This window comes from Propithecus coquereli, unplaced genomic scaffold, assembly GCF_000956105.1.
Source record: "Propithecus coquereli isolate 6110/MARCELLA unplaced genomic scaffold, Pcoq_1.0 Scaffold111, whole genome shotgun sequence".
NCBI lineage: Eukaryota > Metazoa > Chordata > Mammalia > Primates > Indriidae > Propithecus > Propithecus coquereli.
In genome coordinates this window covers 7,080,783-7,108,694 of record NW_012135081.1, presented here as the reverse complement: position 1 = coordinate 7,108,694, position 27,912 = coordinate 7,080,783, and the positions used below count along the sequence as shown (strand labels likewise).

Below are 27,912 nucleotides of genomic sequence, written 5' to 3'. Positions count from 1 at the left end.
TCTACTTATGGTCACCAAGTTTGAGTACTGCTTACAGTTTAGAGAGAAAAGCCAGGAGGTCCCCCATCTGTAATCCTAGCACTTTGGGAAGCGAGGGGGAGGATCACTTGAGGCCAGGCATTCAAGACTGGGCAACATGGTGAGACCCTGTCTCTATAAAAATATATATATAAAGTTTTGAGAGAAAGATAAGGGTTACTCCTGTAATAATGTTGGTCAGAACACAGTTCTTAACTAAACCTTGGCCTACTGAGTTATTTGCTGAGTGGAGTCAGCAGCAAATTTACTCTTCTGCTTGCTTCCCCACCCTCTGTCTTCTGCCTTTATTTCCTTAGGTCTTTAGCCTCTTTAATGGAAACCCAGTAACTGCCCTGAATGGCACCAGGGAGGGGTTTCTGGCTGCTCAACTCACTGACTTTGTAAAAAGGAGGGGTGAAGGTCTTTCTGGGCTTATACATTGCTTTCCTTCTGAGGGCTTTAAGGTATTTGTTGGAGCTCAAGTCTGCCTTCTACCCAAGCTTATCTCTCACTGCTTTTGCATCTGCTTGCAGTTCTAGTGAGACAAATATGGGGAGGTTCATTGGCTCAGTGGGTTTGGCTCCTGGGTGGCATGGGAGTGGGTAGGGGTGTGACCTGGCTGCAGGGCCCGTGTGCTTCTCTGGCAGGTGGCGGAGAGAGGTACGCATCAAGAAGGGCAACCACCGATGGCAGGGGGAGACCTGGTATTACGGCCCCTGTGGGAAGAGGATGAAACAATTTCCAGAAGTGATCAAGGTAATATAACTTTCATAGTCTTTTTTTTTTTTCTTTTTCTTTTTTTTAATAGCAATCCCTTTCTGACTGTTCATAGGCTTTTTTAAAAGAAAGCACGAGCCAGGCAGTGGCTGATGCCTATAATTCTAGCACTTTTGGGAAGCTGAGGAGGGAGGATCTCTTGAGTCCAGGAGTTTGAGCCCAGCCCTGAGCAACATAGCAAGACCCTGTCTATACAAAAAAAATAGAAAAATCAGCTGGGCCTATAGTCCCAGCTACTCAGAAGGCTTATACAGGGGGATTGCTTGAGTACAGGAGTTTGAGGTGGCAATGAGCTACGAAGACGCCACTGTACTCTAGTCCAACAGAGCAAGACCCTGTCTCAAAAAAAAAAAAAAGCACAAACATCTTTCTTGGGCCCAGTGGCAGCAGGCTGGCATTGTCTGCTCTGAGACCTGTTCAGATTGTGCCATTGCTGGCCAAAGACATGGTGGGTCTCCTACTTCATTAATGTCCGTTTGTTTTCCTCCTCTCAGTACCTGAGCCGCAACGTCGTACACAGCGTCCGCCGTGAGCACTTCAGCTTCAGTCCCCGTATGCCTGTTGGAGATTTCTTTGAGGAGAGAGATACACCAGAGGTGCAGACCCAAGGGTTAAATATGCTTTTGTACCTGAGAAAGAGTTGGTGGACAAGCTGCAGCTTCTTGTGGGGTTTGAAGGTTCTGGGGCATCGAATGGTTTAGAGGGCCTAGTGGCATGCACTGATTCCTTTCCATTATAACAGTGTCTTCCTCGTTACCTTAGGGCTTGCAGTGGGTACAGCTCTCAGTAGAAGAGATCCCATCCAGGATTCAGGCAATTACTGGCAAACGGGGCCGACCTCGAAACACTGAGAAGGCTAAGACCAAGGAAGTCCCCAAGGTGAAACGGGGCCGAGGTCGGCCACCCAAGGTCAAAATCACTGAGCTATTGAATAAGACAGAAAACCGCCTCCTAAAGAAACTGGAGGCCCAAGGTACAGTGGTGTTTTTTACTTTGGGATTTTTGCTCCCTCTGTGGAATACCTGAAATGTTGCTTAACTTATGCTAATACCTGGGTGTGACTGACATTATTTGAACAGAATGAATCTGAATCAACTTCTCCCTGGAATGCAGCATCAGGGTCCTAGCACTTTGGGGAGATTCTTTTCCAGCCAGTCTCTTCCTTGAGTTGCTGTTACTAGTGAAGCCTTGAATGTCCCCAGATGTGGTTATGTAGCCCAGAGGAAAGGACTTTCATGCCCTTTCTTCCATCTTTCAGCTCCTTATTTACCGTACTGGTTTCAGTTGTACACTCTTACTTTGCTTATTATCACTATCGTGAATATTCATAATTTACATCTGAATTCAAAAGATAATTGGCACTGTTTCAGTCGGAGACACAGGTGGGAAATGTCTAAATTTTTCAGTGTGTTTACCCTGGTTTAATATGAAGAATGTGAAAAGTCTGAGTCTTCTGATTCCCAGAGTTCCAGCTCTGCCATGTTCTGACTGTACAACCTGAACAAAGTTCATATTTTAAGTGGTTCATCTGTCCATACTATCTAACTTAGAGGGTTGCCGTATAGACATTTGGTGGTGTTTCTATACCAGAAACAAAAGAATAGGTATTATGTCAGAAATGAATCATGAATTACTCTATTGTTTGCAAAGTTATACTTCAGTATTTATAGTCTTCCAGAAAGGAAGAAATTCGGGTCTTTTAGTGGAGTGAGACATGGAGCTGAGCATGAGCAGTAACTATGGCAGTGTTGATCTGACTCTTGAGGTGTTTGCTATCTGGGCCCTTTCTTTCTGGCACTCTCAGTTAATAAATGCTTCCAACTACTACCCTCTTTCCCCGGCACTTTGGCTTTCCGTTTTCTTTCTTTGCTCGAAAATCAGTCTGGGTTGCTTCCCTTGTCAGGTAGCCTGGGCAACAAGCTACAAGGCTACTCTGCCATTATGGCCTCTTTTCTATCAGCAGGACCCCTTCTAAAGCAGTCCGATTGGAGCCAGGGGCTGGTGCTTCTGGGCAGGAGATGTCATTTGAGTTCTTTGTGCCACCCCCATAGCAGGTGCCTCTCCTACATTTTTTTCCCCAACATTTTATTGTGTATACTTTTTTTAAAAAACTACTCTAGATTCTTCAGGGAGCTGCTTGGGAGGCCAGCTTTGTGACAGGCATGTGCTGTTCTGGTTGCCAGAGATCGATTTTCCTGCCTCACTTGTTTCATTTTTTTTTTTTTCTGCTCTCACAGAAACAGTGAATGAGGAAGATAAAGCAAAGATGAGTAAAAGCAAGAAGAAGATGAGGCAGAAGGTACAACGGGGAGAGTGTCAGACTACTATCCAAGGGCAGGTGAGGGACATCAAAGAGATTCCACAGCGGGTTAACTTTTCCTACAACCCACTTTATATCTTTTCTTTCGTCTCCCACATCTGCCACCCTCTATGTAGCAGCACACCTTCATTACCCTGAAATTTCTTGCACTTGATTTAGAGAATTAGGCTTTTTCAAGAATAATGTGGGCATCTCTAGGGTGAGAGAATCAGTCCATTGCCAACCCCTCATCCCATCTCTCACCTCTCCTCCCCAGCACCCTTGTCTTTTTTAATCCTAGCCCAAGCAGAGATGCTTTCAGAGTTTGAGGAGAAATGACTTCCCTTATGGTTTACAGGCCAAAAACAAGCGGAAACAAGAGACCAAGAGCTTAAAGCAGAAAGAAGCTAAGAAGAAATCCAAGGTAGGTACATGTACACACTTGCCAAGTGTAATTTCAAAGCCACCAACATGATTTTGTAAGATGTGTATGTCAGTCTTGTTTTATAGTTCGATTTCTGAGTTTGGGAGGGACTGGGACTAGAGAACAGTGGTGACTGATATCTTATGGCACTCGTGGTTCCTCTCTCCCTTGGGTGGGTAGGCTGAAAAGGAAAAAGTAAAGGCAAAGCAGGAAAAAATGAAGGAAAAAGTCAAGAGGGAAAAGAAGGAGAAGGTAAAAATGAAGGAAAAGGAAGAGGTGACTAAAGCCAAGCCAGTTTGTAAAGCTGATAAGACCCTGGCCACACAGAGGCGCTTGGAGGAAAAGCAGAGGCAACAGATGATCTTGGAGGAGATGAAGAAGCCCACAGAGGATATGTGTCTGCCTGACCACCAGGTAGTGAGGGGAGAATAACAGTTCCCGGGTCATGGAGGGGGCCACATGTGAAGACCTTTCTATTAAGGGGAAGTAGCCCTTATAGACATCGAGATTGTTATTTTCTGGTATGTTTAACAGAACCCCCTACAACTTTTTATCTCTCTAGCCCCTGCCTGACTTTTCACGCATCCCAGGTCTGATGTTGCCCAGTGGGGCCTTCTCAGACTGCTTGACCATCGTGGAATTCCTGCATAGTTTTGGCAAGGTGCTGGGCTTTGATCCTGCCAAAGATGTGCCTAGCCTGGGGGTCCTGCAGGATGGCCTACTATGTCAAGGTGACAGCTTGGGCGAGGTACAAGACTTGCTGGTTCGGCTCCTAAAGGCTGCACTCTATGATCCTGGCTTGCCTTCCTACTGTCAGGTGAGCTCCTTTCCTAGCCAGGCTGGGAGGGCCTGGGATCCAGTGCTCTGTGTCAGTTTTGCTTTCTTTTTAAAAACTCTTAAAAGTCCCTTCCTAAAGTATCAGGACAAGTGAAGGAGATACAACTACTTCTTCTTTCTGTTTTTGTTACATTTTTCCTTCTGTTTCTTTTTTCCCTGACTATTCTCTCCTTATTTTGTTCATTTTCCTTTATTTTATTTCTTTTCTTTTGCATTCTTCTCTTATCCGTGTCCTGTCTTAATTCTGTAGTTCTCTCCTGATGTGTTATTTTTCTCTTCCAGGTTCACCCAACTTGTTGTTCCTCTTTCCCTCCTCACTCCCATTATGCTCTCCTCCACACAGTCCCTAAAGATTTTGGGGGAGAAGATGTCCGAGATCCCACTGACCAGAGATAATGTGTCTGAGATCCTGCGCTGCTTCCTTATGGCATACGGAGTAGAGCCAGCCCTCTGTGACAGCTTGCGCACCCAGCCTTTCCAGGCCCAGCCACCCCAGCAGAAGGCTGCCGTCCTCGCCTTCCTTGTGCATGAACTCAACGGCTCCAACCTCATCATCAAGTGAGGGGTTGGGGGTAGGGGTGGTCATTGTATGCCTTGTGTTAGAATGGAATGGGGGAGAGAGTTAGCCATCCAAAAGCCAGTCTTCAGGTATTGTATGTCTGCTCCATCATATGAAGATGCTGGAGTGACTTGGGACTGAATTGCAGTGCCCTCCCTGGGAGAACCTAAGCCTTCCTCTGCCATTCATCGGATCTAGGCTCTAGGCCAAAACTTTCTGTTAAGCTGCAGACCTTTTACCCTTGGGTCTCCCTTCCCTTTCTTTGTGCTGCCATTTCTACCTCAAGATCCCATTCTCTGTTCCCCTGCAGTGAGATTGACAAGACTCTGGAGAGTATGTCCAGCTACAGGAAAAACAAATGGATTGTTGAAGGCCGGCTGCGGAGGTAGGGACAGGACAGAGAGTAGAGCCCAGACAGAGAAGAGGAGGGGGAAAGAGTGAAGCATACTCAGTACTTTCATCTGTAACATGATTTCCTTAGCCCCTTCCTTGGGTGTGGGACTTTGTCAGGGCTCAGGATGGTTTCTGTTCTAGGTTTTCCTTTTGTGGCATCATCATGTTCCTTACCACAGTTTCCCTTCATTTCTCTCCATCTGGTTCAAGACTGAAAACTGTTCTGGCCAAGCGAACTGGGCGGTCTGAGGTAGAGATAGAAGGGCCAGAGGAAGGCCTGGGACGGAGGCGCAGTTCTCGGATCATGGAGGAGACCAGTGGCATGGAAGAGGAGGAAGAAGAAGAGACTACAGCCGCTGTCCATGGTCGCAAGGGTCGAAGAGATGGAGAGGTATTGGGAAAGTGGTAGTTAGAAAATAGATTATTCTTTTTTGAATCTGGTAATTCCTTTTTTCTCAATGTCCACTTGTTTCTGTCTAGGTTGATGCTACAGCATCTAGCATCCCAGAGCTAGAGCGCCAGATAGAAAAACTCAGTAAGGTATTGTGCTTCTAACCTCTCAAGAATTGGGGATGTGGGCTGGTCAAGAATTGATCAGATCAAATGAGTTGGGGCCAGATGATATCAGTTTTATAGGGAACCTGAGAGCCATTGCTTTTCTCACATATACTGACTGGACAAATTCACCACAATCACTCTAGAAACGTGTGGAGGTTTTTTGTTTTATTTTTTATTTTTGATACAGAGTCTGACTCTGTTGCCCCATCTAGAGTGCAATGGCTTCATTATAGCTAACTGCAACCTCAAACTCATGGGCTCGAACGATCTTCCTGCCTCAGCCTCCCAAGTAGGTGGGACTATAGGCATATGCCACCATTCCCGGCTAATTTTTCTATTATTAGTAGAGATGGATCTTGCTCTTGCTCAGGCTGGTCTCAAACTCCTGATTTCAAGCGATCTCTGGCCTCTGCCTCCCAGAGTTAAGCCACCAGGGCCTGATGAAATGTGTTTTTTATTCATCTTCCTTTTCTACTGCCTACCCAGCGTCAGCTCTTCTTTCGCAAAAAGCTGCTTCATTCATCCCAGATGCTTCGGGCAGTCTCCTTGGGGCAAGACCGCTACAGACGCCGCTACTGGGTATTGCCGTATTTGGCTGGTATTTTTGTGGAAGGAACAGAAGGGAGCTTAGGTAGGTGTATCTGTGGGAGCTTGGTTCCTGAATCCTATCTAACAAAAGTTAAATAATCCCTTTTCCTCTACCTAGTAATCTTGGACTTCTTTCATTTTATGAGAATCAGTATAGCATAGTGGTTAACAGCACAGGCTCTAAACTAAGACTGCCTACCTACCTGCTCTGCCATTTATTAGCTGTATAACTTCAGTTTCTAAATTTGTAGAATGGAAATAATAGTATATGTGCTTCATAAGGCTGTTGAGAGGATTAAAATGAGTTAACACTCTTAAAATCGTGCTTAACCTGTAGTTGGTTCTCAGTAAATGTTAGCTTATGATGTGCTCCTGTAGCTGATGATTACTAAGGAGAATAGTGTTTCTTCCCCAGAGTCTATGTTCATTGGCATATAAGCTGTTCCCAGTGGAATCTCAAAAAATGGGGGCTAAGTCCAAGATAAAAAGAAATTATATATCCTGTGTTAATACACCTTCTTTCTTTCCCCTTACATATCAATGTTTGTTTTAATCATTTTACTTCTTTTTACAGTTCCTGAGGATATGATAAAGAAAGAAACGGACTCCTTAAGAGTGGCAGCCCATCTAGCACCCAACCCTGCCTTCTCCTCTGTGAAAAGGGAGCTAGCTGGCTCCAGTACCTCCACTAGTTCTCCTGCCCGGGCCCGAGGCCGACCTCGAAAAACTAAGCCTGGGTCTATGCAACCTAGGCACCTTAAGTCCCCTGTTAGGGGTCAGGATTCAGAACCGCCCCCAGCTCAGCTTCAGCCTGAGGCTGAGGCTCAGTCCCAGCCTCAGCTTCAGGCTCCTGCCCAGCCCCAGCCTCAGTCTCAATTTCAGCTTCAGTCTCATCTCCAGTCCCATAACAGGTTCCTGGAGCCAGAAGGCTCCCCTTTGTCTCTGGGTCAGAGCCAGCATGACCTCAGCCAGTCAGCTTTCCTGTCTTGGCTGAGCCAGACTCAGAGCCATAGCTCCCTGTTGAGCAGCTCAGTCCTCACGCCTGATAGCAGTCCAGGAAAACTAGACCCAGCCCTGTCACAGGCCCCAGAGGAGCCAGAGCCTGATGAGGCAGAATCCAGCCCTGATTCTCAAGCACTCTGGTTTAACTTCTCAGCCCAGATGCCTTGCAATGCTGCCCCTACACCACCCCCTGCAGTTTCTGAGGACCAACCCACTTCCTCCCCTCAGCTATCTGCTTCCTCTAAGCCAGTAAGTAGCTGGAATTAGTAGTATGCACTTAACTTCATCTTGCCACAGGCACCATTGCCTGAAGTTGAAGTAACCTGTGAACATGAAAACATCCTCATCCCCCTGTCTCGTTTTATTCACAGATGAATAGACCCGTTGCTGCCAATCCCTGTTCTCCAGTACAGTTCTCTTCTACCCCTTTGCCTGGGGTGGCCCCTAAGAGGCGAGCAGGAGACCCTGGAGAAATGCCACAGAGTCCCACAGGGCTGGGACAGCCAAAACGGAGAGGGAGACCTCCCAGTAAGTTCTTCAGACAGATAGAGCAGCGTTACCTAACCCAGCTGACAGCCCAGCCTGTGCCCCCTGGTGAGTGATCTTGGTGTGGAGTAGGGTGAGAGTGACGTCCAGCATGGGCAGTGATTCACAGCTGGCTTCATCCCTCTACATACCCTCTGCTCACAGAGATGTGCTCGGGCTGGTGGTGGATCCGAGAACCTGAGACTTTGGATGCCGTGCTCAAGGCTCTGCACCCCCGAGGCATCCGGGAGAAGGCACTTCACAAACACCTTAACAAGCACAGGGACTTCTTGCAGGAAGTCTGCCTACGGCCCTCAACTGGTAAATAGATAACTAGTCCCAGCCTGAACTGAAGAGCCCAGGGTGAATGTTCAGCTGCTGCTGTGGACAACAGCCTGATGGGCTTCTCCCTTTGCCTTCTTTCCTCCCAGACCCCATCTTTGAGCCCAGTCAGCTACCTGCCTTTCAAGAAGGGATTATGAGCTGGTCCCCCAAAGAGAAGACATATGAGACAGACCTAACTGTGCTTCAGTGGGTAGAGGAGCTAGAACAGCGGGTTATCCTGTCTGATCTGCAGATTCGGGTATGCTGGGATTGGCATTGTGTAGGCAGTTGTTTAGGGAGGGCATTAATCCCTTACAGCTGTTGCAAGAAACCTTAGGTTCCTGCCTCACAAGTGACCTACCATGACCTTAAATGTTCGGGTGTGGTTTTTTCTCTATGCCTAATTTTCCTCATTTACAATGAGTTTTATTCTTCTCTTTCTCACCTAAAGGGCTGGACTTGCCCTAGCCCAGACTCTACTCGTGAAGATTTGGCCTACTGTGAGCATCTCTCTGACTCTCAGGAGGATATCACCTGGAGAGGTCGGGGTAGGGATGGACTGGCCCCTCAGCGTAAAACTACCAACCCTCTGGACCTGGCTGTGATGAGACTAGCTGCCCTGGAACAGAATGTCGAACGGCGGTACCTACGGGAGCCCCTCTGGCCGGCTCATGAAGTTGTGCTGGAGAAGGCCCTGCTCAGCACACCTAATGGCTCCCCTCAGGGCACTACTACAGAGATGTGAGTGATTCCCACCTTCCATTCTTGGTCTCAGAGAGCAGGGCTAAGTTCCCTCTTTAATGGATCCTGCCCCTCATCCAAAGATCACCACTTTCTCCCTCCAGATCATATGAAATCACCCCTCGCATTCGTGTCTGGCGCCAGACCCTTGAGCGGTGCCGGAGTGCAGCCCAGGTATGCTTATGCCTGGGCCAGCTGGAGAGGTCCATTGCCTGGGAGAAGTCTGTCAACAAAGTGGTAAGAGGCTGGGAGAGCCTGGAAAGGCTGAGGAGCTAGCCAGCTGGGGTGACTGGGGTTATGGCAGGCAGAGGCTTGAGGGCTCACTCTGCCTTCTCACAACCTTGGTCCAGACCTGTCTAGTCTGCCGGAAGGGTGACAATGATGAGTTCCTTCTGCTTTGTGATGGGTGCGACCGTGGCTGCCACATTTACTGCCATCGTCCCAAGATGGAGGCTGTCCCAGAAGGAGACTGGTTCTGTACTGTCTGTCTGGCCCAGGTAAGGCTTCTGCTCTTTCATTCCTACTCCCAAGCAGAAATTGGAGATTATCTTTTTCATCCCATTTACCACCAATCCTACAAATATCCCATATACCCTCAATCTTTCCTTGGAAAGAGCTCCAGACTGTGTGTTAGAAGACCTAGGTTCTGGTCCTTTAAATTCTGTAACCTCAATTGCCACCTCTATAAAATGGGAATAATTATACCTTTCTTTTTACCTTATTGGGTTATGTGACTAATTCACACGCTAGCCTATGCATGAAAGTATTTTAAAGGCTTAATCACACTTAGGTAGGGATTATAATATGCTGGAGGGCAAGTAGTACATCTCTAGCTGTTGCTCATCTCACCTGTTTCCTGTCCTCAGCAGGTAGAGGGAGAATTCACTCAGAAGCCTGGATTCCCAAAGCGAAGCCACAAGCGGAAAAGTGGTTATTCGCTGAACTTTACAGAAGGTGATGGCCGCCGACGCCGTGTCCTGTCGAGGGGCCGGGAAAGCCCAGCCGTGCCTCGGTACTCAGAAGAAGGGCTGTCCCCCTCCAAACGGCGGCGACTCTCGATGCGGAACCACCACAGTGATCTCACATTTTGCGAGTGAGTTGAGTGAATTCTAGGGACAGTTGGCTCTACCTATGTCAAAGGAAAGAGCTAAGAGGGGTTAGTGTATTTGCTACCTGGGATGGAGCCATCACTGTCCCTGTAATGATAGGATTATCCTGATGGAGATGGAGTCCCATGATGCAGCCTGGCCTTTCCTGGAGCCTGTGAACCCACGTTTGGTGAGTGGGTATCGGCGCATCATCAAAAATCCTATGGATTTTTCTACCATGCGGGAGCGGCTGCTCCGGGGAGGGTAAGTAGATGGTGACAACTACCCCTGCCCTTCTCCGTTACTGCTGCAACTCTTGCCGAGCTCACAGCTCTGTCTCCACTCCTGCCCAGGTATACCAGCTCAGAGGAGTTTGCAGCTGATGCCCTCCTGGTATTTGACAACTGCCAGACTTTCAACGAGGATGACTCTGAAGTGGGCAAGGCTGGGCACATCATGCGCCGCTTCTTCGAGAGACGCTGGGAGGAGTTTTATCAGGGAAAACAGGCCAATCTGTGAGGCATGGGAGGTGGGGAGTCACCTTTTGGCATCTCCCCCCAACCCCCACCTTCCCCCAAAAAAAACCTGCCATTTTCACCTGCTGACGCTGCCCTGGGTCCAGACTCAAGTCAGCTATAACCCTGATTTTTGACCTTACCCTTGGCAGCACCCCACATCCTCTTACCCCTATACCCCTTTCTCCCTTTCCTCCTCTTGTTCCTCAAATAAGAGGCACAGAGATGAGGTCCTTCTGGACTGAAAGCCAAAAAAAGAAAGAAAAAAATAATTTTTCTTTTCTGTTTTATTTCCTAATTAAAAATGGGGAGGGGGAAAGAAGTCCCTTCCCCTTCCCAGCTTCCTCTCCTTCCCTGTACGTGCCCCAGCATTCTGGGGTTATTTAACAATAGCAATAGTTCTAGTGAATGTGTGAAACCGAGAAACACTCTGTACTGTGTGCGGACCCGCAGTGACGGCCAGTAAAGTGGACTTAACTCCCAAGTGTGTCGAGCCGGACACCGGGCCCTGAACATGCTGCTTCCATGTTCAGTCCCTTCCCTGCTTCTTGCTTTCTCTTATTTTTTCTTTTTCTTCCTCCCACCCCCCATTTTTCAGATTTTCTCATATCCAATAATGTAAAACTATCGTGTACGGGTTCCTCCCTCCTTTTCTTGCAAATCTTTTTTCCCTTCAAAGGAAAAAAAAGTTCAGAGGTCCCTGTCTTTCTGTCTGTCCTCATCTTCTTGCCAATAGCTATTCCCTCTATGATGTTGGATGCTCCTCACATGCTGAGTTTCCAGCCTTTTCTGAAACTCAGTAGCTGGGGAGAGGGCAGGGAGGCCCCTAGGCCTTCCAGCTTCCTTCCCCACCTCCTTCCCAAACCTTCCTCTTGGGAACTCCTCAGGGACAACTACTGCTGAGTTTGGGCGCACCCCCAAGATGAAGGCCAGGTAGCAATTGACTGGCCTGAGAGAGAGAGAGAGAGAGAGGTGTGTTTGTGTGAGAGAGAGGATGCTGTGATCCTGTAATGTTTGCTAGAATCCATTCAGTTTTCCCAAGTATCTGTTCTTATTCCCACCTTTCCCTTTGTTTCAAACCATCATCACTTTTTTGTATTTGGGAAACCACAGGAACAATTCTGGGGACAAGGCTGTGTCTCTCTCCTCTCTCCTGGTCATTTCTGGTCCAGCCTCTTCAAACTGTGCAATCTTTCAGCAGGAACACCCTTTCCTCTCAGTAGCTTTGAATCTGGAGCTTTTGCAGGGAGAGGGGTAGAACTGGATCTTTTCCTAATCCCATGAACTTCTGTGGGTTTAGTTGTGCTTTCCTTCCCTTATCTACTTCATACTCCAGGACCCCTTCCCCAGCAGTAGAGACTCTGGAGCATAGAGGAGGAAGGAGGGGTTCTGAGTCTGCCACTGCCCTACATATGACTATGCCCAAGTTAATTTAAGCCCCCAACATGAGAGGAAAGCTGCTAACTCCCAGCTATAGCCATGGGCCCTTAGCCCCCTGCTTTCCTGCTCAGCCCAGCCCCTCCCATCAGAGATTACGGGTACTTGCACTGGGGAGGTGGCTGCTGGCTGGCCCAAGCAGAGAGCTGAGGCGTCCAAGAAATGTTCCAGGGGTGGGTGTGTGGCAGGTGAGGCGGAGCATTCCTTTTATTCTGGCAGCACTGAAGGGGGTGGGAGGCAGTGTAGGTTCTGGGGCAGCCCCTTTCTTATTCCTTTAAGCCCCTTCTCCCCCATAGCCTCTTTCTAAAGTCGCCTTTTCTGTCAGATAAACCTCAAAACTTTTAATTTTATTTCGAGATTTTTTTTTTTTTGCTTTTAAATAAGAGGTGGATTGAAGAATATTTGAATTGACTTTATATTATGCATAAATATTTATATTTTATCTAAATAACTGCGCTGTAACAAACTGTGTTAGTCAGATGGTTGGAACTGTTATAGTTGGGGCTCCTCTTTCCCCCTGGCAGTTTTCCCCTGGTATAAAATATACTAGATAAATTTCACTGTTGGAGGTGAGATGGATGGGGGAGTAAAATCTCAGTTGTTCCTGCTCTGTGTTCCTCTCCCAGCTCCATCTCTTTGCCTAGGGACCAGGCACTCTTAAGGTGGGGTACGGTCCTACCCTCAGTTTGAAGAAGTGGGGGCAATAGGGCATGATCAAAGGGGCCATTTCTTTCTTTTCTTTCCTCATCTTCACTGCCCCTTGAGCTAGTTGAATTTTCTCTTCGTGACAAGTAAGAGTATTTGGTAGGGAAGGCAGGTTAAAAATAAAAAGACAACCCACCCCTGCCCTTTTGTTTCCCCTCCCCCTATCAGTCTGGTAACAGGAAGAAACCACACCATCAACACCAACAAGTTTCCATGTTCCTTTTACAACAAAAGGGACTGACTTTTTATATAACCAAATGTGGTGTTTTAGTGACTTTTTGATAATGTACAGTTTTTTGTGAATTTAAATTTATTTCTTTCTATATTTTTAGGACCAATCTCATTTTTAATAAGGTTAAAAAAAGGAAAAAAAAGTCTAGAGAAAAAAACTCCTGTTTTGCCATGTGATGTTCCACAAGTGCAGCTGTAGAAAAGTGCTTGTCAGTTGAATAAAAACCACATTTGATAGAGATTTAAAAGACTCTGTGTATTTATCTTCCCTTCAAGATAGGTTTTCACAGATACCTAAGGGGGAGACTGGGTGTTGTGGTGGGTATGTATGACTGGCTTGGTGTAAGAGATAGCAGGCAAGGAAACAATGTGCCCCCAAACTTCTAAAGTTTACCCTAAACCTCCCAGCTTGGCCTTCTCTGATGTAAGAGGCATCTAGAAGCTGGATTCCTGTTCGCTCCTTGTGTGGATGGAACAGGTTCTTAGTGCTTCTGCCTGAAAGTCTGGCTAAGGTGCTAGAACAAAGTGGGACTCGGGGTGCCGAGTTCCTGCCTTCTTGTGAGACATGCCTTTGGCTTAAGCTGCCACCTGTGTTCCTGTAATAGTAAATTGGGCCCATCACCAGCTTCCCATCTCCCTCCCGTGAATAAGACACCAAGACGTAGACGTTTGTATTTTATTTCCAAACAAAAAAGGTTGAAGACAAAAATGGAGCTCTACCAAGTTGTAGGGAAGCAACATGGGAAGACCAGGGATCAGAAAAGGAAGAATAAGCTACAATGTGGCATTAGCATAGAGGAGGAAAGAAGTCGCTGAATAAAGAAAAGATGTACAAAATGTGTTTAAGTATAAATTAAACTTATTTTCTGTCCAAGTGATAAGTGCATGCAACCAACAAAGTATACCCACCCAAAAAGGCCAAAAGGGCTATGTGTTGGAGGAGGAGTGGGTACAACGATAATGAGGTGAAGACTTTCTTTACTCAGGCTGGAGAAGTCTCATTGACCCTCCAGGCTAGAAGCTTTGTGTAGGTGAACCCTCTAAACCTACTAGATGTTAAGGTGGAGAAGGAACATCTGCTTCTAGCACTATAAGAAAATCTCAAACCTCCCAGCTTGGCCTTTTGTAGATGGAAGAGGGATCCAGAAGCTGGAATCCTGTTTCACACCTTGGTACTTGGTTACCTTCTCAGCTATATGACAGTCACTGACCAACTCTCCTATCCTCTTAACTTCCAAGCTCTGCTCCTATGTTGGTGTTCCTGGGGGTGACTCCCAACCATCAGTTGTTATCCTAGGCAGTCCATTACACAGCCTACCCTCCTGGCCTACCACAGCAGGACCTATCTGTGGAGTTCACACTATTCTAGGGTGATTAGTAAGCTACAAATCCCAAAGGAAAAGTCCAGAAATAGAAATGTCCAAGGGAGCTTTTGCATTTGACCATGAGCCCTTTCTAGCCCCCAGCTTCCTAACCCTCATAAAAAGGACAGTAAAGGAAGATGTAAACCAGATGCTTATGCCCTTGTTGAATTGTGAGACTGTGAGGTAGCTGTGTAACAAGGACAAGGAAGTTTGGGAATCTGCTTGGAGAAGGAAGGTTTATTCAAAACAAGTGGACAGGTTGGAGAGAGAGCAGTGGTAACTGGGGTGATGAGGGCACCGACTTTCTCATTATAGTCATGTGGGGACCACCCCCTAGGGAGATGCAGCAAAATTCAGCAAAGATCAGAAGCAAGATAGAGCTCACAGGATGGTTTTAGCTGCTGAAGAAAGACTCCTCTGGAAGGGAGAAGTGAAAGCTGAAGAAATTTCAGGAATCTGCTAATGCCTGGAAGGATCTAAAATGCAGGTAGCACAGAAAGACTAGGTGCTTTAAAAGGAAATCTGGAAGAATCGTATAACAAGGCACAAGATTTAGGAGTTACCCCTTAGAGAATGACTCTTATAACGCCTGCCAATTCAGAGGTCTAGCAGAGCTTAGGGGCAAGTTTGGATCTGATCACTCACCCAAGCTTATTGCCCTGGGCTAAGAATGCAAAGTAGCCCCCCATGAGTGCAATGCTCCTACTTTTCCAGAAGGTGGGGCATGTGCACAAGAGAGCAGCAATTGTTCCTTTTTTTTTTTTTTTTTTTTTTTTTTTTTTTTTTTTGAGACAGAGTCTCAGTGTGTTGCCCAGGCTAGAGTGCCGTGGCGTCATCCTAGCTCACAGCAACCTCAAACTCCTGGGCTCAGGCGATCCTCCTGCCTCAGCCTCCCGAGTAGCTAGGACTACAGGCATGTGCCACCATGCCTGGCTAATTTTTTCTATATATTTTTAGTTGTCCAATTAATTTCTTTCTATTTTTAGTAGAGACGGGGGTCTCGCTCTTGCTCAGGCTGGTCTCGAACTCCTGAGCTCAGAACGATCCGCCCGCCTTGGCCTCCCAGAGTGCTAGGATTACAGGCGTGAGCCACAGCGCCTGGCCAATTGTTCCTTTTTTAGAAGACTAGTGGCCACTGTTGGGATGCCTGCAACATTCCAGAAAGGCCTCTCACAGCATCTTTATGGTGGAAAATAACAGCCCACACATAGGCTTCAGCCCCCAATGGGCTGACATATTGGAGTAGCAGGGAGTTAGCACTAGAGACACTAGGAGGGTGAATGATGCTCACTGACTGGCAAGTTAGGACAGGAAGAGGAATGGAATGGGGCTGAGGTAGCTCAGCCCAAGCATGGCTTGAGAAGCAGCAAAGGCTGGTCTTCATCCTCAGTATAAGTAATGTCCTCCCCCCTATTTTTATTGACGAGGTCTATTACCTCTTCAGAGCCACCAGGCTTCCTAGGCTGGGCAGCTTTTCAAATTCTAAACACTCTTTTAAAATAACATCTCTCTCCCTCATCGTTCCTACATCTTCCTACCCACACCCTCCAAAAAGTCTAAACAGTCCAGGGTCTGGGTATCATCTCGGGGCCTGAGTGGGCAGTAATAACACTGACATGAGATGGGATGGGCAGGCTGGGGCCTAGTAAAGGATCACATCATCTGGGGAAGGGACTCTGGTATGTTCTATTTGAAAACAGAAAAACACAAAGGAATAGAATATTTTAAGAATGTTTTATGAGCATCTGTAATGAGTGGGGGTGATATGTAAAGTACAGAGAGAGTAAGATCTGGGCTCCTGAAGACAGGATTCAGAAAACACTAGGTGAGTCCAGCCCTAGGCTATGAGCTGGAATGTTCCCCTATAATTCCTCTGCCACTACCCCAACCAATTAGGCTATTTCATGGAAGAAATGTATCCCTCATTCTCTCTCCCTTTCTCCAGTCACTCACCCACTGTTATAAATGAACTAATACTTTGGGGGGAAATGAGCGTAAACCAAAAGCACCAAAAAACCAATTCCTCAGAGCCATTAACAACTACAAAAACAACTTTGGGCTCCCATCACTGCCTATGCTTAAACCTGCCCAAACCAGAAACACTCAACAGAACCTAACAAGTAGATTCACATGAAGAGAACCCCAAAAGGTAACTTCAAAATTTAAAATAAAGAATCAGAGCCATTTAAACATTCTTTTAAATACAGAAAAGGGATAGAATCGGGAGTCCCAGGAAGGTGGGGCAGCGACATCGATAATTGTTTCTATATGCGAAAAGCCCCCATTGCACTAAACCTCCTGTCACAGTAAGGCTCTCGCAACCTACTGAAATGAACAGAATTCTAGATTCGTTTACTCTTTCTCTTAAAGGCCACTGACAAGAAAGCAGCTATGGTTTACTTTCCTTGACTGAGGGAGGGCTGGAGACTCAAAAACAAAAGCTATCTGTCCAACCAAACCCTTCCCAAGATTGGAAGCACCAATGAGAAAATAGCAGCAATTCTGTCTTTTATACCTGTGGTCCCCAACCCCCGGGCCACAGACTTGTCCGTGGCCTGTTAGATACGAGGCCACAGGGCAGGAGGTGAGCGTGAGCGAAGCTTCATCTGTATTGACAGCCGCTCCCCATCACTATCACTTGCATCGCCATATAAGCTCCACCTCCTGTCAGATCAGTGGCAGCATGAGATTCTCACAGGAGCACAAACCCTACTGCACACTGTGCATGCGAGGGATCTAGATTGTGCGCTTCTTGTGAGAACCTAGTGCCTGATGACCTGAGGTGGAGCTGAGGCACTGATGCTAGTGCTGGGGAGTGGCTGCAAATACAGATTAACATTGGGAGAGAGTTTTGACTCACAATAAATGTAATGCACTTGAATCATCCTGAAACTATCCCTCCCACCCCTGGTCCATGGAAAATTGTCTTCTATAAAATTGATCCCTGGTGCCAAAAAGGTTGGGGACCTCTGCTTTACACTATATTGCCCCCCACTCCCTTACCCTCAGTAGGGAGAATTGGGACTGTCATTTCTGGGGTGGCTGGGGAGGGAGAGAAAGCTGGGCCCAAGCTCCATGTGTAACAACTAATAACTAGTTTCTCTTTCCCCTGCTATCACCCTCTTCCTCTCCCAAAAGCCAGCTTAATGAACACCTGTTTCTCCATCCTTCATCGTTGCCTTTGTCTGATTGTCTGGAGGAGAGGCACCTGGCCTTGAATTGAAGAGGAGCAGAATTCTCCTTTCAGTGCATAAGAGGGTGGCTGGGAGAAGAAAGGAGCAGGATCTTATTTCCTAGAAGATGGGCAAAGGCTTTATTCTATCTGTCTCCATGTGTACAAGGTCAGATCTTGCAGGAGACAGTTAAAGAGCAAGTCAGAGATTTTTCAAAAGGACTCCTGACCTCATAAATAATGAGCTAGTACTTATTGCCCTTTTCTATCCTAGCTCCCTGTTGTCCTCCCACAAGAAGGAAAATTATTTGTCCTGGTTCCCTGGGGAAGAGGTCCAAACACCAGGGCAGGGCAGGTCACTCTGGACAGTTACAGAGAGCTTTGTCCTTTTCCCGCCCCTTCACAGCACACACAGAGAATGGTCCCCACCTCGATCGCTCTGAGTATACGAGTGCATTTGGCATGTGCACCGCAGCCACAAGCCTTTCAAGGACAGCTCCTGCCTTATGCAGAAGTGTCAAAGGTCAAAGCCTCAGGAGAATTCGAGGATCCCAGTTTAGTCCCTCTCAACCAGTTGCATTGGTGTCAAAAGGCACTGTGTGTCCAGGGTTGGGTGAGAATTTACTCCACCTGAGGAGGCAGGAACAACATTGTCTACATCAAGGTTTCTCAATCGTGGCACCATTGACATTTTGAGCCAAATAATTCTTTGTTGGGGGTAGTGGGGACTGTCCTGTGCACTGCGTGATGTTTAGCAGCATCCCTGGTTTCTAGCCCTTAAGATGCCAGTAGCACACGCACACCACCCACTCCCAGGTTTAGCAATCAAAAATGTCTCTGGATGGTGCCACCGTCCTCTGGGGGACAAAACCACCTGTGGTTGAGAACCACTGGTCTATAGGTAAAGCAGTGGATCTCCCACAGTGGGGAAGGAGCACACATGGATTCAGCTAGGTCACAGCTGCGAAGGCTCTAAGCACAGCAATGTGTAACAGGGAAGAGCGGGGCCATGACACAGGGCAGAGCAGAAAAGAAGATCCTCTAGGAGGCAGGAAAGCAGATACTCCCAAAAGGCTGTAGCTGGAAAAGACACTTCCTCAGATGGTGTTGGCCTCGGCAGTGAGAAAAGTTAGTCAGAAGTCAGTAAGTCTGCCATTCTGGAATTTGCCAGGGAAGACCTAGTCTTCAACCAAATTTGGCTCAATCGTGGCTTCCAAGGGCGGTAGGGTTGTCTCTTTAATGAGCCTAGGTCACATCTCTGCTTCCTCAAGCCAAAGTCTAGTTTTTTCTCCCAGGATGTGGCAGGGCAGAGGAAAGCAAAACCACTTCCATTGCCTGCTTAGTGTTCTACCTTGTTCCTTGCCCAGCTCCTCAAAAATTCCATATGAAATTTCATTCAGAAAAGAAATCCACAAAATTAACAACTGTAAAAAGGTGAAGTAGGCTGGCTCAGCTGTATGGAAAAGAGAAAAAGAACAATCTGGATGAGAGAAAGAAGGCATAAAATGGGGGAAGAGGAGACAGGGTGTGTGAGCCAAAAGCTTTACAAAACAAAATCTTAAAAGTCTGCATATTTTCTTAAACATACACACACATCAAAAAAATCTATAACCAAACTCAGTAAGTAGGGCTCCTTCATCAATGTTCTAGTATCACATCTTTCTGTTTTGTTTTTTGAAGAAATAATTGTAAATTGTTTTAAAATCCTTCCCAAATAGTTCCAATACATTAAAAACCATTTTTCATATAGATCCTCCAGCCACTATGTCTCTTTGGGGTGAGGAAAGAATACACTGCAGTTAAAAACAAAACAAGAAACTTTCTTTGCAAAAGAAAAAAGGTTTTTTGATCTCCACGAATGTAGCACACACATAAAGTAATGGTTCCCCCAGGCTCCATCAGCAATGGAGAAATAGCAGAGGGCAGGTGCGTAGAGATTTCTTTTTCCAGGCCCAGGCCTGTGAAAATCGATAGCTAAGTGTTAGTCCTTAGCAGGGCCTACAAATAGTTTGTATTCCTGGTTAACCCTTTGCAGTCTGGGAACATCAACATCTCCAAGAATTCATTTCTATTCATTCAACAAAGATAGGGAGGGGAATCCTAAAGAAGGCATAGGCCAGAGAGGGTGGAACAGGGATAAACATGAGAACCTGTCTGACTTCAGGCAGGCCTCAGCTGCTGTCTGCCTACTCAGCACACCCCACCTCCCAGCATGTTGTTCTTACCCACTGTTACTTGTTGAACTGGAAAGAATAGACCCCATGGTCTGAGGGTGTATCCACTGCCACTTGATTCTGCTGGCCACTGCTCTCCTGCATCAAAGCCAAGGAGGAGAGTCATTTTGTGCATTTCTCTCTTTAGCTAAGGTGCTAAAACCTACGCAAAGCTGAGTGCCCTCCCCAAACTACTCTCTCTCCACACACATGTGCAGTGCCTGCACACAGAGCACCACTTCCCCAACATTCACAGCAGCCTGCCCTCTTCCCAAGACATACCAGTCAATACAAGCCAGCACCCTGGTGTTAGTACTAGCTGCCAAATGTGAGGAAGGGTCTCATTCATGAACACAGCCTAAGTCTTTCCTGCCTACATTCTTTTCTTTTTCTTTTTTTTTAATATGGAACACTTCACAGATTTGTGTGTCATCCTTGCGCAGGGGCCATGCTAATCTTCCCTGTATCATTCCAATGTTAGTATATTTGATGCCAAAGTGAGTACATGCTTCCTACATTCTTCATATACCTACCAGCTATTTGTGAACACAGAATCGGCATCATTGTGAAAGGAAGATCTTGATCAGGGGAAAATCTACCTCTGTTCATTTCCTATCCTTAATCCAAAGAAATGATAACACTCTTACCTCAACTGAAACATTGGAAGAAGGCACAGGGGTGTACTGGGAGATGTAAGCACCTTGCATAGCTGCAGCTGTTGGCATATACTAGAATGAAAAACAACAATAAGCTTAGAGCAGTAATTCTTGGCTACCTTTAATGCAGCTAGGGAGCTTTAAAAAAATACTGATGCCTGTGTTCTACAACCAGAGATTCTAATTTAATTGATCTGGGCATTGGGTTCTTAAAAGCACTTCAGGTGGTTCTAAAGTACACTGGCTTAGAGAGACTTTTACCTACATGACTTACTTCCTTATCTTTCCTGCCTTCTCTGCCCTTAATTCCTGCTGTGCAAATCAGAATGCAGCAAGCCTAAAAGAAACTAATGAGTTTCATCCATTCTTCCTGTTATTATTTTGATAAGGATTTCAAGGAAATGTGTTTTTCTTAGATAAACTAATATGCAAATAGAAACACTATTCATTTAGTTTCATGAGTAGAAATCAGTTAGAGGAGTGGGCTGGGGAACAGAATGAATGTATTCCTGGCTCATGGATTATTATTTTATTAGTTTATGTCCTACTCTGAGTGCACCCTCAATGACACTGAAGTGATCCCATCATCATATTCATACGTTATTTATGCTGAAAGACATTACACAGGTATGTCTTACTCTGTAGGAGTTTATAATCAGAAATATCCTGCTTTACCGTGCCCGTGCTGCTGAGGGAGAGGTGGCCCAGTTGCTGGGTAAGGGGTCCCATCATGGAGGCAGGCTGGAGAGAAATGGGGTGATCCATACCTGGTGTCAGAACGGAACCCTAGAGGCAGCAAAAAACGACAGGGTTAGCTGGCAGCATCCTGTGAGGCTGCCTAAAACAGTGACTGATGGCTATCAGGACCATTGAAGATAGACAATTAAGAATCCTGGGAAATGATAGGTGAGCGGCAACCCAGCTATGCAACAGGAATAGGCACTCTGCCCATCGGTGTGGAGGACCCTTGTCTAAGAATAACGAACTCTCAGAATTTAAGGTCTTGGAACTGGGTTGCACAAGGGACTGAACTATAACTCACACCCACATCTCCTGTCATCAAAGCTCACTGTTTTTCTTTGTATCACATCAAATTGCCTCTTTGGCTTCTGCCCACGTCTGAACACTCACTGAAGGCTGCATGAGGTATGACTGGTGGTGCATCCAAGATGGGTTAGGTACTTGTAGAGGAGATGTCTGAGTCACTCTCTAATGCAAGCAAAAACAAATAAAAATGTTAATTGCCTAGATACCATTGTCAGCCTAATGATCTGATAATGTTCGACAAAGCCAAAAAAAATTTAGAATGTCCCCACCTCAGAAAATAGAAACATTAAGAATAAATTGTTTTCTTGCTGATGAGATTAGATTTTTAAAATATAAAATAAAATAAAAATTAAGGAAAAAAAAAGAATAAACTGTTTAAGGCCAGGCTCACACCTATAATTCCAGCACTTTGGGAGGCCAAGGCAGGAGGATTGCTTGAGGCCAGGAGTTTGAGAACAGCCTAGGCAACATAGTGAGACCTCATCTCTACAAAAAATTTTAAAATTTAGCCAGTTGTGGTCGTGGTGCTTGCCTGTAGTCCTAGGTACTTGGGAGTCTGAGGCAGGAGGATCACCTGAGCCCAAGAGTTCAAGGCTGCAGTGAGCTATGGTTGTGCCACTGCACTCCAGACACCTGGGAAACAGAGCTAGACCAGTTTCTAAAAATAAATAAACTGCTTAAAAATATTAGCAATTCTTACAATTTGATAAATAATTCAATTAAAAAACAGGCAAAGGAGATGGATAGAACTTTCTCTGAGAAGATATACAAATGGCCAATAAGCACATGTAAGAGGCTCAAATGCAAATCAAAAACACCACAATGGGACCCCATTTTATACCCACCTGGATGGCTGTAATTAAAAGGATAGAGTAAGAAGTGTTTTACACTGTTGTTGGGAATGTAAAATGGGGCAGCCACTCCGGAAAACATTTTGGCAATTCCTCAAACAGTCAAACATAGACTTACATATGTAGCCCAGCAATTCCACTCCTAGGCATATATCCAAGTGAAATGAAAACCTATGTCCACACAAAAACTTGTATATAAATGTTCATAGCAGTATTATTCATAATAGCCAAAAGGTGGAAACAACTCAAATGGCCATCACCTGATAAAATGGATAAACAAAATGTGGCAGGTCCACAAATTATTCAGCCATAAAATTATTATTCAGCCATAAAAAAAAATGAAGTACTGATACGTGCTACAACACGGATAAACCTTGAAAACATGCTAAGTGAAAGAAGCCAGACACAAAAAGACCATATACTGTATGATTTCATTTATATGAAATGGCCAGAATAGGCAAATCTATAGACACAGAAAGGATATTACGAGTTTCCGGGACATTTCAATTCAGTGGAAAAAAATTGGATTGTTTAATAATTTGGTGCTACAAGAACTGGTTAACATACCGAAAGAAAATATACTAGGACACCTATTTTATGCCATACACAAAAGCAAATTCCTAATGCTTACACACTTAACTGTAAAACAATAAAATAAAATCTTGGAGTAGGCGAGGCATGGTGGCTCACACCTGTAATCCTAGCACTCCGGGAAGCCAAGGCGGGAGGATCGCTTGAGGTCAGAAGTTCAAGACCAGCCTCAGCAAAAGTGAGACCTCCGTCTCTACTATAAATAGAAAGAAATTAGCTGGACAACTAAAAATAGAGAAAAAAAGCCAGGCGTGGTGGCACATGCCTGTAGTCATGCCTGTAGTCCCAGTTACTCAGGAGGCTGAGGCAGGAGGATCGCTTGGGCACAGAAGTTTGAGGTTACTGTGAGCTAGGCTGATGCCACAGCACTCTAGCCCGGGTGACAGAGCGAAACTCTGTCTCAAAAAAGAAAAAAAAAATTCTTGGAGACTAGATGTATAGTACAGAGACTGGAAAGACATTTTTAATTAAGACAGGAAATTCAAAACCTTTAAAAGAAAAAGACATGTAATTATACACAAATTTTAAACTGTTGTGCTTTTAAAGTAAGACAGGAAATTTAAGAGCTATAAAAGAAAAAGATATTTAACTACACATAAATTTTAACCTTTTGTATTGCAAACACTAATAATTTCCACAATAGGGTCCCTGGACTAGAGCAGCATCACCTAGGAACTTGTTAGAAATGCAAGTTCTTGCTTCCATTCTAGACTTACCGAATCAGAAACTCTAGGTGTGGTACTCAACAACCTAGGTTTTAATAAACTTTCCAAGTGATTCTAATACATAGTAAGGCTTGAGGACCACAAAGTCAATAGACAAAAAATAAAATTGGAAAAAAATATTTGTAACAAAGATAACACACAAAGGATTGATACTTACAAAAAGAGTTTTTTAATAAGTTAACAGGAAAAGAATAAATAACCAAATAGAAAAATGGGCAAAGCACATGAACAACAATCAGGGAAAAGTAAATCAAAATATGATAAACAAAAAATGCTTAAATTTCCCTATAGTCAGGGAAATGCAAATTAAAGTAGCAATGTACTTTATATTCATCAAGACAGGAAAAATTTTAAAAGAGCAATGACACCTATGGCTGGAGGGAGATGGGGTCTCTCAAACATGGCTGGTGGCAATGTAAATTGACACAGCCTTTGTGGAAAGCAATCTGGCAACATCTGTAAACTGAAAATCCATGTATTATTCAATTCCACTCCTGGGACTCTAGCCCCCAGAAATAAAAGTGCTCATATGTAAAAATATAGGCACAAGGATGTTTACTGGAGCATTATTTGTAGCAGCAAAAAACTGAGTGAATGTGCTCCACTGGAGTATAGCTAAAGAATTCTGGCATATCTGCAGCATGAAATATAATGCAACCACTAAAAAGACATAATTAGAGCAGAGGATGTCAACATTAGCTGCAACAGAATTGCATGGAGGGCTTGTTAAAACCAGATTGCTGGGCCAGGCGCAGTGGCTCATGCCTGTAATCCTAGCACTCTGGGAGGCCGAGGCGGGCGGATTGTTTGAGCTCAGGAGTTCGAGACCAGCCTGAGCAAGAGCGAGACCCCGTCTCTCTTAAAAAATAGAAAGAAATTATCTGGACGACTAAAAATATATAGAAAAAATTAGCCGGTCATGGTGGCTCATGCCTGTAGTCCCAGCTACTCGGGAGGCTGAGGCAGAAGGATCGCTTGAGCCCAGGAGTTTGAGGTTGCTGTGAGCTAGGCTGACGCCATGGCACTCACTCTAGCCAGGGCAACAGAGTGAGACTCTGTCTCAAAAAAAAAAAAAAAAAACCAGATTGCTGGGCCCCATCCTCAGAGTTTCTGATTCAGTAGATCTGGCATGGAGTCCAAGATGTGTGTTTCTAAAAAATTCCAGGTGATGCCGATACTGTGCTTTCAGGGCCTACACTTTGAGAATTATTGGTCTAAGACACTGCTAAGTGAGAAGAGTGAAATGTAAAAAATATACTTAAGATGGTCCAATTTTTGTAAAATAAACTATAACTCCTAACTCCTGTATAAACTCTATACAGATGTGTATATGCACATGAAAAAAACATGAAAAACGCTACATAGTAGGAAATTACCATGGATTTACTTGTGGAGCTAGTGGAAGGAGAGTAAGAGGATGCCACTAAAACTATGTACTATAAATGTATCCACATTCACACACAAAGGTCACACACATTTTATGTGTTTATGTAAAATTATTTGTAATATGTATAAAGGAAAAACCAAAAAACAAGTAGTTTCTAACCTTATGTTCCTTCCCCTAAAACATAATGGTAGGAAAACCACCATGCCCTGTTCTAGGCATGAACATACCTGATAGGAAGACACAGGAGATGGAAGGTATGGGGACAGTGCAGACTGAGCAACCATCCTGTTGGGGGTGATGTTATAAGGGGATGAGTAAAACCTGCAGGAAGGAATCTCAATCAGTACCAAGTCACAGGAAACCACAAGGTAAGAGCCCCAACTAATAAGCATGGCCACTTTCCCACTAACTGCTACTTCAAAATCCAGATGAAACATCCAAGTGCCTGGACACAGGCCATTGTCATTTTCAAGTCACCTGATTATATAAAACACCCTTACCCATTCTGAAGAGCTGTGGTGGGGTCATAGGTCAATGCCATACTACCCTATAAAGAAAAAACAAAGTGTTCATATTGTGAGCCTTCCAGTGAGAACAAGAGCAAGGCCAGAATGCTAAGGCTGGGAATGTATTTAGTTCAACTGATTAAAGTCTGAATAAGTCCCCCCACTACAGCTTTGCCAGAGTTTTTCTGATTGTGCAAACTGCAAAACTCCACTTAAGACCCACGATGAAGAGTATGTTAACAGCCAGCATCTCCCAGTTACATACAGTAGCTCTCAAAGCTTGCCACCTAAACTCACAATCAGGCCATGGTAATTTCCATTCCACTTCAATGCCCTTAGCACTCATGTTTCCTTGGAAGTCCTCTTACCATGTCTCCATTCCTTGGCCAGGCCCGTCCATTCTGCATAAATTTTCCTTGATTCTGTCGTTTCTTTGGTCCACCATCAGCAAATTTGCAAAGCAAAGGATCAGATGGGGCTGCCAAGAGAGAAAGCAGATGGGCAGCTGAGTCCCACCTCATTTGGCCCACTCACACTCATGCAAAACTGCTCCAGAATCTTCACTGGGAATAACAACCTGTGGCCTTCTCAGCCTGATTCCCAGATGCCTCACCTGGTACTCCAGGGGGTGTCTTAATATATTTTCCATTAAAGTGGGTGATGATGGCTTCACACTTCTCTGTGGACTCCATCCTAAGGAGCACAAGAGGGGTTAGGCTCTAGCTTCTCCAGGATCTGTGCTCTCCATACATTCATAGAGAAAGCTCTAAGTTCCCAGCCCCACAAATGCTCCAAATGTAGAAACTATAGAAACACAGAGCTTCTGCCAGACAAATTCAAGTTATCTTGAAGAGGCAACCCTAGCTTCTAGTGAAGGTTCTCTAAACTGGCCCTGGTAGGGGACGCTCAAAGGAATAATGGAGGTCTTCAAGCTGTTAATATTCCAAAGATGGATGGCCTACTATCGTGTCTGGTACATAAATAAGAATATAAGAAATAGTGGCTGTTACCATTATTTTTTATTACAAAATTCCTAATGGAAACTGTTCCTTTATTCCAATAAAACTGTACAAGCTAAGAACTTGCCAATATTTATTTTTGCTTTTGGTTATAATTATCAAGGTCTAATTAGCTACTGATAACATCACTAAGATTTCAGAAGTCTGTGGAAGGAAAAGTAACTAGAAAAGGTTCATGGTCCATAGCAACAGAAAAAGAAATTGTGGGGTTTATCAAGTTAAAGTTTCTTACTGGGGGAAGAGGACTGAGTAAGGAATCAGAAGATCTAGATTCCAGCGCCAGATTACCACCCAAAGCTCTGTGAGTTAGGACGCTCACCAAAACCCTCTGGACTCAATCCTCATTTGTGCTTTAGAGATAATATCCATCTACCCCACTACACAGTGTTGTATGGATCAAATGAGATAATGTATATAAATGTGTTCTAAAAATTATAAGGGCCTATATAGTACAAGGCACAGTATCTTCACCTATTTCCATATTTAAAGTAAGTCTCAGTATGTTTTCTATGCCAATAACCACCAAAAATATGAACCATTTCTATATAGGAGTAACTTTAAAAATGCCTCAAATAGAACCTTTTAGAGAAAACCATACATTAGGTATCCTGGACAGTAGTTGTCAGCTGAGTTACTTCCACTTCTTACAGTCTTTACTGGCATGGAAAGTTTCAGAATCTTAGCTTCCTCAAGAATACTTACCTAGGTGCTAAGAACATACAGTGGGGAAAGGATAGTCTTTTCAACAAATGGTGCTGGGAAAACTGGATATCCATATGCAGAAGAATGAAATTATAACCTATGTCTCACCATACACAAAAATCAAATCAAAGTAGATGAAAGACTTAAATTTAAGACGTGAAACTATGAAACTACTAGAAGAAAACATTGGGGAAGTGCTCCAGGACACTAGTCTGAGCAATGATTTTTTGTGTAAGAAATAAAAAGCACAGGCAACCAAAGCAAAAATAGACAACTGGCATCACATCAAGCCAAAAAGCTTCTGCATAGCAAAGGAAACAATCAACAAAGAGACAACCAAAAGGAGAAAATATTTGCAAACTACCCATCTGACAAGGATTAATAACCAGAATATATAAAGATGCAATAGCAAAAATACCAAACAACCCAATTAAAAATTGGGCAAAAGATCTGAACAGATATTTCTCAAAGACAACATACAAATGGCCAGCAAGTATATGCTCAATGTCACTAATCACCAGAGAAATGCAAATCAAAACCATAATGCAAGGCCTGGCGCGGTGGCTCACGCCTATAATGCTAGCACTCTGGGAGGCCGAGGCGGGCGGATTGTTTGAGCTCAGGAGTTCAAAACCAGCTTGAGCAAGAGCAAGACCCC

The 27,912-nt window shown here is 44.9% G+C and overlaps 2 protein-coding genes across 11 annotated transcripts in view; one reads left to right on the top strand and one right to left on the bottom strand.

The window, feature by feature from the left end:
• The window catches only part of BAZ2A (bromodomain adjacent to zinc finger domain, 2A), a 33,914-nt gene extending 20,652 nt beyond the window's left edge, over positions 1-13,262 (top strand). For 4 of the 6 annotated variants that reach the window (XM_012650841.1, XM_012650835.1, XM_012650858.1 and 1 more), the window contains 22 exons: positions 666-774; positions 1,290-1,391; positions 1,558-1,768; positions 3,033-3,133; positions 3,453-3,518; positions 3,699-3,932; positions 4,081-4,335; positions 4,699-4,913; positions 5,225-5,299; positions 5,518-5,698; positions 5,788-5,847; positions 6,352-6,496; positions 7,028-7,704; positions 7,827-8,049; positions 8,146-8,301; positions 8,412-8,563; positions 8,756-9,045; positions 9,150-9,282; positions 9,396-9,542; positions 9,912-10,138; positions 10,254-10,397; positions 10,487-10,920. In XM_012650841.1, coding sequence (XP_012506295.1) covers positions 666-774; positions 1,290-1,391; positions 1,558-1,768; positions 3,033-3,133; positions 3,453-3,518; positions 3,699-3,932; positions 4,081-4,335; positions 4,699-4,913; positions 5,225-5,299; positions 5,518-5,698; positions 5,788-5,847; positions 6,352-6,496; positions 7,028-7,704; positions 7,827-8,049; positions 8,146-8,301; positions 8,412-8,563; positions 8,756-9,045; positions 9,150-9,282; positions 9,396-9,542; positions 9,912-10,138; positions 10,254-10,397; positions 10,487-10,652 — 4,069 coding nt within the window. In that variant the 3' untranslated portion in view covers positions 10,653-10,920. Of the gene's footprint in view, positions 1-665; positions 775-1,289; positions 1,392-1,557; positions 1,769-3,032; positions 3,134-3,452; positions 3,519-3,698; positions 3,933-4,080; positions 4,336-4,698; positions 4,914-5,224; positions 5,300-5,517; positions 5,699-5,787; positions 5,848-6,351; positions 6,497-7,027; positions 7,705-7,826; positions 8,050-8,145; positions 8,302-8,411; positions 8,564-8,755; positions 9,046-9,149; positions 9,283-9,395; positions 9,543-9,911; positions 10,139-10,253; positions 10,398-10,486 lie in introns of all 6 variants that reach the window. The other 2 variants (XM_012650823.1, XM_012650830.1) reach the window with 2 other exon arrangements.
• RBMS2 (RNA binding motif, single stranded interacting protein 2) overlaps positions 1-27,912 on the bottom strand; it is a 101,259-nt gene that overhangs the window by 2,492 nt on the left and 70,855 nt on the right. For 2 of the 5 annotated variants that reach the window (XM_012650940.1, XM_012650905.1), the window contains 8 exons: positions 26,147-26,226; positions 25,902-26,011; positions 25,528-25,574; positions 25,255-25,348; positions 21,558-21,635; positions 21,102-21,212; positions 20,418-20,498; positions 19,323-19,869 (listed from right to left, as the gene is read on the bottom strand). In XM_012650940.1, the coding sequence (XP_012506394.1) occupies positions 19,789-19,869; positions 20,418-20,498; positions 21,102-21,212; positions 21,558-21,635; positions 25,255-25,348; positions 25,528-25,574; positions 25,902-26,011; positions 26,147-26,226 (682 nt within the window). In that variant the 3' untranslated portion in view covers positions 19,323-19,788. Of the gene's footprint in view, positions 1-18,318; positions 19,011-19,322; positions 19,870-20,417; positions 20,499-21,101; positions 21,213-21,557; positions 21,636-25,254; positions 25,349-25,527; positions 25,575-25,901; positions 26,012-26,146; positions 26,227-27,912 lie in introns of those variants that run through there. The other 3 variants (XM_012650921.1, XM_012650913.1, XM_012650931.1) reach the window with 3 other exon arrangements.